The 9813-nt window shown below is 42.3% G+C and overlaps 1 protein-coding gene across 1 annotated transcript; it reads right to left on the bottom strand.

The window, feature by feature from the left end:
- Positions 1–277: 277 nt before the first annotated feature.
- tspy (testis specific protein Y-linked) lies at positions 278–7354 on the bottom strand. Its single transcript, XM_085782839.1, is given in 9 exon segments — positions 278–518; positions 520–566; positions 1867–1914; positions 2129–2334; positions 2605–2681; positions 4206–4360; positions 4860–4971; positions 5057–5134; positions 5871–7354. Coding segments are annotated over 9 exon segments (1851 nt in total). The 5' UTR covers positions 6882–7354; the 3' UTR covers positions 278–401.
- Between the last annotated feature and the right edge of the window lie 2459 nt (positions 7355–9813).

Here is a 9813-nt window from a genome sequence, read left to right as displayed (position 1 = left end):
AAAAGCTGCAAATCAAAAGCTACGTATATAGTATATGTGCGTGTGCGTGTGTGTGTGTGTGTGTGTGTGTGTGTGTGTGTGTGTGTGTGTGTGTGTGTTTAGGCCGTCTTCGTTTAAACAGAAGAACACTACTTGTGTGAAGCTGTTGTAGAAAAAAGGAGGTGAGATTACATCAGAATACACGGTACCGACTGTAAAAAATAGAGGGGAGACGGAGGGGGGAGAGTGCTGCCTTGGCTTTATTATTATTATTATTATTACAGTGAACCCTGATTTATTTTATTTTTTTAATGTTCCTATGTATTTTAGGTATAAAAACAAACAAAAACTGATATTCTGTGCATAAAAATGACTAATTTCAGGAAGAAGAAGAATTCAATGTTTGCTCTGCTACTCTAAAGTCAACTCCAGCCGCCATCCTCTTCATCTTCCTGGTCTCTGGTCCCTTGATGACTCGTCTGCTTTGACATTAAACCACCACCTCCTCCTCCTCCTCTTCCTCCTCTGCACCTCTTCTTACGCCCCTTCCTCCTCCTCCTCTTCCTCCTGGTCGCTGTCATCAGAGCCTGCAGGACAAAGATAATATAATTATTGAACCATGATGAACAGATTGGTTGTTTGTGGTGATGGTGGTGGTGGTTAGGGATGTCACGATTATAGATTTTCGTATCTACTATTCATATATAACCAATTATTAATCCCCCAGGTTCTTACTTACTTATTTCTTCTTCATTTATAATATAATATTAATGTATTGATATTTTGCACCATTACAGCAGGGGTGTCAATTAACCATTTTAGCTCAGGGGCCACAAACAGCACAATGTGATCTCAAGTGGGCCAGACCAGTAAAATATTTAGCTTAATAATAGTCTATAAATAAAAACAACTTTGTTTTAATACATTATTAAAAGGTACATTGTGTAGGAATTACTCCCATCTTGCGTTGCGGTTGTATATCGCAAGTAACTCAATGGTATTTTTCATGCTGCATTCACCTGAAATTGGGCAGACGGCAGACGGACGACAGCCGCTGCATGTAACGGCATAAACAAGCCTCTATGTAAACAAGTGGTCCGTCAGCACGAGGTTTTAAATATTCAAATCATTAATTGTCATCTATACCAAATGTTTTAGTTTATTTTTCATTTTCATTTATTGTTTGTTTATTTGTTTGAGGACAGTGCACATTCATGGACGGTTAACGCCGTGGCATCCTGAAAGTGTGCCGGATTTAGCTCAGAGCTAATTTCCATTTTAATTGTTTTGTTGTTGTTTGTTTTTTATCACAAATGAGATGCTAACATTTAAAGCCCCAGTATGTAACTTATTTGGCTTTTTATTAGCAAAAATCAAATATTGCTTTCATAAATACGTATTTCACTGAAGTCGAATCGACCCGCAAACAAATGAAAGCTTTCTCGTACCTTAGAATGAGTTGTTACAAGTCGTTACAAATACATAAGTGGGCGACGCACCGAACCGAGGCGGCCATGTTGCATGTTGTCTGTCTGACGTCTGCCCGATTTCACGTGAACGCAACATCAAGAATAAGTTCCGATAATATGCAACCACACCGCTAGATGGGGGGGAATTCCTACATATTATACCTTTAAATTCCTACCAATTGTATGTTACGTTAGGTAAATGGAGCAGTATTTCTTACATTTACCTTTACTTTTGTGCACATCTGCCTCTGTGTTTCCAACATAATATTTATTGGAAAGTGACGGCGGTATTTAGAAATCTTTACGATTAATTAATTGTGTTTAATGCGTTTAATACTGCGATTAATTGTGAAAAAAAATAATCGTGACATCCCTAGTGGTGGTGGTGGTAGAGAGCCGAGAGCGGAGAGAGCCTTACCATCAATCACGATTTCTCCACCATCTTCCTCCTCCCCCGGGCTCTCATCTAAAGGAGGGGGCCTAATCAGTTTAAGTCTGCATCACTCACTCAAATATTTATACATTTCAGACACAACACAACCCCGGTCAACGAGCCCGTCTTGGCCTCGGGATGGTTTTTACAACGGATATCTGCTGACGTCTACTATTAAAAAACCAACTCAAATAATTTATGTATAAAATCAGATGTAATGTGTGAAATCCACATCACATCATCTGACCTGCACTTGGCCCCCGCTCTTCCTCCTCCTCCTCTTCTTCCTCTTCCTCCTCCTCTTCTTCTTCTTCCTCCTCCTCCTCCCGCCGACTGCTGCCGTGGCCTTGCTCGGCTTCACCTGTCTCTTCGCTCGGCTCGTCGTCTGAGTCAGATATTACCACGCAGTCGTCTCCGTTGCCGTTGTCGGCCGCCGCTCTGGCCCCGCTGCCGCTACTGGAGAGAGGGAAAAAAAGGAAAAAAGAAAATGTAAAATAACATACAGTCAATGAATGAACACACTCATTGTTTTGGTATGCGTCCCACCTGGTCTCTACTGGCAGGAGGAAGAAAACCATCAGGAAACAGTTAAAGTTTACACATGAACTATAATTTCAACGCCCCCCAGGGCTGAAGACTTTTCGTTTTTAAATTTATAGCTTAATAAGTGGTTTGTCCTGGTTACTACTACACAGTGTGTACAGTAGTTGTGTTGGTTTGTACCTGCCGTTCTCCCTCGGTTCCCAGAGAGGAGTGAGGTAGTATCTCAGTGGGTCTCGGTACAGGTCGTCTCTCAGTATCTAAACATCAGGAGAGAAAAAAGAGCGTTTTCAATACATTTCAGTACAATATGTTTGCAGCATGTGGTCTTTTTAATTGCAGACATTAAACAAAGGTTTGAGTATCATGTAGCGCAGACGGCAAGTGTCAGAATTATACACTGGCCGTCCCCAAAAAAAAAAGTCACACACTCTAATATTTTCGTTGGACCGCCTTTCGCTTTGATTACGACACGCATTTGCTGTGGCGTCGTTTCGATAAGCTTCTGCACTGTCACAACATTTATTTCCGTCCACAGCTGCATTAATTTTTCAAGGATTCTCAATGGGGTTCAGGTCGGGACCACATTTCTTCCTTGAAGATGATGGTTCCCCACTCTCCTTCCAGTTTTTAATAATGCGTTGGACAGTTAACCCAGCTTTAGTCTCCTTGGATGTTTTATTTGCTTGATGCCAATAATTTGACCATTCTGTAACGACCACATGTGTCGTCCAACATGGTTGTTTAAGAAATGAGACTGCATCAGTTAGGGTTAAATAAGTTGTTGCCAGCTGAAACATAATCATCCATGCAGTAATTATCCAATGGGAAGCTCTGACCTATTAGCTTTGTTAAATCCAAGTGGTGACTATTTTTTAGGACAGGCAGTTTTTATCTTCAAAAAATATGATAAGAGATACCAAAATCTGAATCTATGCATAATGCTGAAACATTTTTAAATCATGAACTGGCAGGGAAGTTGAATGAAAGAAGGAATAATCACATTTTCTTAAACCAATAATCAGAAGAAGTGTAGCTACTGCTACATTAGCCAACGTTAGCATTAACAGCTGTTTACTTACCAGTCTTGCCAAGAACCTTCAGTCATCGCTGCATTTATATATAATAAAAGTGGTTAGAATACGTCCTCTGAGCGGCGCTGCTGGACTCTACAGTGACTCGGTATTGGAAAAGTGACGATGGTCAGATGTAGCTGGTTAATGTCCTAACTGGCTTTTAATCTGTAAATTAAACATGTCTAATTCTCTGTCTGTTTCTTCTATCCTATCTCATTTCATATCTCCTTTTGATCTTCCACGTTGTTTCTGTATTTTAATTATGTGGTTATTTTTATGTAAGCGTCTTTGAGCACTTGTAAAAGCGCGTTATAAATAAAATGTATTATCATTATTATTATTATTATTATTAACCTTAGTAGGGAGGAAAAGAAGTGATAGAAATAGATGACAAAATAGATTTCCGTTTCCAGTTCTTACTGTTAAATGTTTTGTTTTTATGTAAATCACATTGAGTTGCCCCTTGGTATGAAATCCATATATAAATAAAGCTTCCTTGCCTTGTCTTGCCTAAAGGAATGAAGGTTGATGCTGAAATTGTCTCCCCAAGACTGGTAAGTAAACGGCTTGTAATGCTAAAGTTGGCTAATGGAAACATCCAATCATCTGGCACATGCAGGCCGCAATAAAAGGTTGTTGGGTGGGATAGATGTTAGATACTGTAATAATAACACAGTTAAAAATGGGCCACCGTGTAGTCCTCCGTACCTGTGCTACATCATCTTGTCCTGGGTTGCTATGGTCACTGAACCAGCTGAAAAACGTCTGGTAGACGCCGCGTGTCGACTTCCTGGGTTCGCTGTGGGCCGTCAGGTTCTGGCCACGATGCCACAGGATGGGGTTGGAGAACGACATGGGCGAGCCTGAAAGCATGAGCACACAGGAGGGAGAAGGTGTAGAAGTAGAAATTAACAGATGTGTTGATTTTATAAACTCTGAAAATACGAGAAAACAACATATAATGAAAAAAATTGATTTCTTGGAACATCTGAACTCGTGAACCGCAAAATTGTGGGTGCGAAAATGACGAGTTTGTTCAACTTCCTCTGTCTGCTCTTCACACCAAGCACTTTTGTTGCACAAAATGTTCCCTTATCATTTTTACTCCAAATTAAGACTGAATGTCCTCTGGTGAGAATTAAATGTTTTTAGTCGGGCTTGCTGCTTTAAAAGAATAAATAAAAAGAAAGAAAACATTTTTGTGTTGTTGTAGAGTCCAGATTGAATGCAGAGATGCAGAGTCTGACTATTAGGGACGCCCTGCTGATCAGCCAATTCTAATTATGCGTTTTCATTACGACTATGATAACACTATTTAATCATTAAAAATTACAACTTTATATTCCAAATGCTCATTTTTACCTCCCATCCCGAGGTGCAGCTCCTTCATGATGATGTTGTTCTGAAAATATGGGTTTCGTCTGAAGTGGAACCGGATCCTGTAGCCGAGCTTGTTGTTCTTGAAGGACTCGATCTGATACAGACACGAGGAAAAGTCTTAATTTTGCTCTCTAAGTACTGTAGGTTTTTAAAGAATAAACATTAAAACTTCTTCTTACCTCGAGATCAGTCATGTAACTGAGAGCGTCTTCATCGCTCTCGTCAATGTGAGCCGAGAGATGAGGATGGTTCAATAGCTGACACAGTGGAGTTAAGAAAAAGACCCAAAGATGAGTTCATTTAAAGGTATAATATGTAGGAATTCCCCCCGTCTAGCAGTGCAGTTGCATATCAGAACATATTCTTGATGTTGCATTCATGTGAAATCGGGCAGACGTCAGACAGACAACAGATGCTGCATGTAACAGGATCAACAACCTTCTATGTAAACAAGTGGTCCGCCAGCACAAGGCAAAACAATATGTTGTCATGGTGATGTCGTATTGTTTACCCGACCCACGTTTTACCGTCTTTCTCTCATCAAGTAAAATGACATCCGACAACCGTCTGCCTGACTGCACCTGAATGCAACATCGGTGCCTCCGTCCTTCCTCACACTACACAGTGGTGACAGTTTTAACAGGCGCTACCTGGAAAACTTTCTCCCCGAGCCGACAGCTCCGCTGAGTTTCCGTGGTTACCTACGGTCACGCTGCCACTCAACGTAAAAAATGGCGATGCAACATGGCCGCCTCGGTTCGGTGCGTCGCCCACTTATGTATTTATAACGACTTGTAACAACTCATTGTAAGGTACGAGAAAGCTTTCATTTGTATTGAGGTGTGATTCAACTCAAGTGAAATACGTATTTATGAAAGCAATATTTGATTTTTGCTAATAAAAAGCCAAATAAGTTACACACTGGGGCTTTAAACGCTCGAATACAAAACAGGTATTTGGGAGGAAAGAAGGACATTTTCATGTGAAGGATACAGCTGTGACCCAGAAGCCAGGTATGGTTTTCGTGATGGAGCTGCGCTGATCCAGATGTGGACGCCGCTGACGGGTGATCTTGAGCTCCAGCCGCTGGTGGAGCCGTGCGCTCTTCTTCTCGAGGGCCTCCAGCCTCATCTGCACCTGAGCCAGCAGAGCCACCGACTGCCTCATCTCGGGGGCCATCTTCACCGACACGATGGCGCACTCGCCGTCGTCGTTCTCCTCGTTGTCCGACGGGAAAGAGGAGCTCGGCGTGGACGAAGACCCGGACACGGACTCGTCCCCTTCGTCGGCTTCGGGCACGTCGTCCTCGGCGTCCTCTCTGTCGGTGCTGTGTACAGATGTGGAGCTGTCGGCCGCAGCCGCCTGGGTTTTGGAGCCCGTTTTGGAGGGGTGCTGGCCCCCGCGCTGTCTCACTTTGCTGCTCCCCTGTTGTTTTACCTGCGTTTTAACTTTCTCAGATGAGCAAGGAGTCTCTTGACTGTCCTCCCCGTCTCCTCCCGTGAGACTGGCCAGCGCCTCTGCAGCTGCTATGGCTGCAGAGTCGGACTGGTCCAGGGAAGAAGCACATGGACGCTGCACAGCTCCTTCTGTCTTCCCTGCAGCTTCCTTTGAGGCAGCAGCAGCAGCAGCAGCAGCAGATCCATGTGCACCTGAGGAGGAGGAGGAGGAGGAAGAGGAGGACTGTGGCTTCTCCTTGTTGCTGCCATCGTGACCGAAGTTGTTGTTGACACTAGGTGCAGATGTGCAGCCTGAACCCTGCTCCTGCTGCTCTTTACACTGGATCTCCCTCACTGTTGCTGCTGCAGCTGCTGCTTCTTTACTCTCTGCTTCACTGTTTGTTTTACAACTTTCTGAACTGCTCCCCGCTGCGTCTGACGTGTCCGAGTCCACTTTTGTGGACTTGCAGGGAATCGAGCTGCCTTCATCCTGGTGGCCCGGTGCTGGTGGACACCGTTTCCTCGATGCAGAGTCAGCGGACTGTTTGCAGTCCGTCACTTCACTCATGCTTAGCTAACTGTTAGCCGAAACAGCTAACGGGGCTAGCTAGCTGGCCCACGAGCTCAACTAAATCAAACGTGAATGTAACGGAGTAACTTCTACTACGACTACAACTGAACTTGCTGGTTAGTTAGTTGCAATATTGTTCATTGGATCGTAACGTTACCTCCATTGTTGACAGTGAAGCTGGAGTAGGAAGTAGCTGTGCTGTTTCTCCGCGGCCTAACAATTAGCAGGCTGATGCTAACGTTACTTAGCTCACGTTACCCGCTTCGTGTTTCCCCCGCTGTGACGGCTGCATCACATCCCCGCGAAAAATAATCCAACAAGAAAGAGTCGGTACAAAAATATTCAAAGCTTCCCGTGCTCTGACTCGTCTTCACGGACAATCCGCGTTGTTTTTATTCTAGTTTGGTGTTTTTACATTTATCCGTTAGCTTACTATCCGTGCAAGGACGTGAAAGGAAAACAATCCTCTGATTGGCTGACGGCACGCCGCGCTAAAACCTCTCGACCAATCAGAGACAAGGGTGTGTTTACATGGGGATCTGTGGTCCTAACTGCGCAGCAGCAAGTGCGGCTGAAAATTACAACATCAAGGCATGTAGAGTGTCTTTTTAACATGTTTATTCGACAACTTTTAAACAGATTGTAAACTATGCGACTTCAACACAATTTTTAGACACTATTTTAGGTATTAAAGCGGAGGTAGGCGGGATTTGTGTGTTATTTAGCCACACATATATTCAGTAGGCTATTTATTATTTATCTCATTGCACTATTACCTCACTGTTTATTTGCACTGCCACTTTACTTAATTATATGTGTATGTATGTATGTGTTCTCTGTTGTAGCCTATTGTGTTATTGCTCAGTTGTTGCTGTCCTCATTTTGTAGCCGACCTCTTTTTTTGTGTACAAGTGAGTGGATAAACCGGAGTCTAATTCCTTGTATGTCTGCTCATAGCCTACTTGACAAATAAATGTGATTCTGATTGTGATTTGTTTTAAAGACAAAATATTAACTTTTTTCCCCTCCATTCAGTAAGGAAAGTCTGTGAGTTTGGAGCGATCACCGTGTTTCTATAGGCTATGTCTCTGTATGCAGGAGCCTACAGCTACTACGGAGTATATAGGCCGGCCCTACATGTACTCTGTCCTTACAAATCGGGAGGACAGAGTAGGGCCCTTAACCAATCAGGAACCCCCAGACCAGAATAGGTTTGATTGGACAAAGATACTGGGAGCTGTAGGCTTGTTTTCATAACAAATCCTGCCTACCCCAGCTTTAATGTCGAGAGGGTGATATTAAAATATAATACATTTCTTATTAATTACACACACAGGGTTCAAGCCCTCCAACATGAAGCCAAATGTAAACAAGGACTCGGATTAGTGTTTGATTTCAGTGCCCAGCAGCTGCCTGTGTGGTTGTTTAGACGGCATCAAATAGGAATGCTTTATTCCCAGAAAAGATTTTGATGCACCAACTATAAATAGCGCCTCAGTGTGAAGCTTGTACAGGTTGTTTGTTTTTTTTACCCATTCAGTCCTTTTTTGTACTTGAAACGACACCATTTTTAACATGGAGCACATGATAACCAAGTGCTTTAATGTGTCCTAATTTTTGTGGTGCCATGAAATGAAATTTTGAAACCTTCCTTTGACCAATGTGTGAGAAAAAAAAGATGGCCGTGATGAAACAACAAGTATGTCAGGTTCATTTATATTGTCAGTGCTGAGGTAAAGTCACATATACAGACTGTTAATCCTGTTTGTCTTGTGTCAGTCAGTCGTTAAGGCCTTTGGGGGTATTTGCATATTGCAGCAATGGGCTTCAGAAAACCACACTGAAGATCTGACATTGAAAACATAAGAAACTCAAGTCTATTTATAATTTGCAAAACGGAGATGCCATATTGAAGATTCTGCACTATTTCTTGGTCAAATATGTAACACTGGCCAGATGAACTCCTTTGTACAAAAGGTCACATTTCCCTGCAGTTGTATCTGATACTGGAGTATTTATTCAGATGACACTGGAGTGGATTTCATCTATTCATTAGAGACTTGTTCAAGTAACTCAACTTACAGCTAGTGTTCACCTGCTATAAATAAGACCGTGCTGCGCCTTTCGTTGCCAGCAGATCGTTGCTCACATAGAGGCATTGTATTGTTGGGAAATGGTATCAGACAAAAAAAAAAGGAAGTGTGCCAGGACAGGAGGCATTTTTATTCTACGCTATTATAAAAGAGTCTTTAAAATCAGCACCAGTACCACTCCATTTCTCAGAGACAGGCTGTATCCTCTGGTTTGCATCTCTGGAAAAGGAGGATAATGACCCTAAACACACCTCAAAGCTTTTTTACAAGCACTACTTGAGGACCGAAGAAGAGGACGACTGAGGAGCCGAGCCAACTCTGTGGCATCACGAGAGGTTCTTTAAAGCTATTGTCATGGGTCATCAGGTTGTGCACAAATCTGTGGAGGTGATGCCAACAGCAGTGCATGATGGGCAAACCATTATTATTTGGATCGTAATTTTGACCATTAAATCTGTAAATTGGGTCTTGGCATCCTTGTGTGACAGGATACATAGTAAATGTTGTGTAGTGATTCAATGTAAGAGCTGGTAATGTCTGTTAGGTGTTCGTCTTGGATGTTTTGTTTGTATGTGTATGTATTAAGTATGTGTTTTCTGTAGGCCTATGTATTTTTGTTTTTATGTATTATGTGTTGTTTGTTGATGGTTTGTATTTGTCACTCATGAAGATGAAAGACCCCAGGAAGAATAGCTGCTGCGTGGCAAAAGCTAATGGGGATCTTAATAAACTAAACTAAATACATAGCCATACTAAGATATAGTGAAATTCAGATATTTTCTCATCATTAGCCTATTTGTAATGAAAAAATATAATTCAAACACATGCAAATATGT

This window comes from Trachurus japonicus, chromosome 7, assembly GCF_045865225.1.
Source record: "Trachurus japonicus isolate A0001 chromosome 7, Traja_1.0".
Classification (NCBI taxonomy): domain Eukaryota; kingdom Metazoa; phylum Chordata; class Actinopteri; order Carangiformes; family Carangidae; genus Trachurus; species Trachurus japonicus.
Note: the sequence above shows the minus strand (reverse complement) of the source record. Positions and strands in the feature narration are given on the sequence as shown.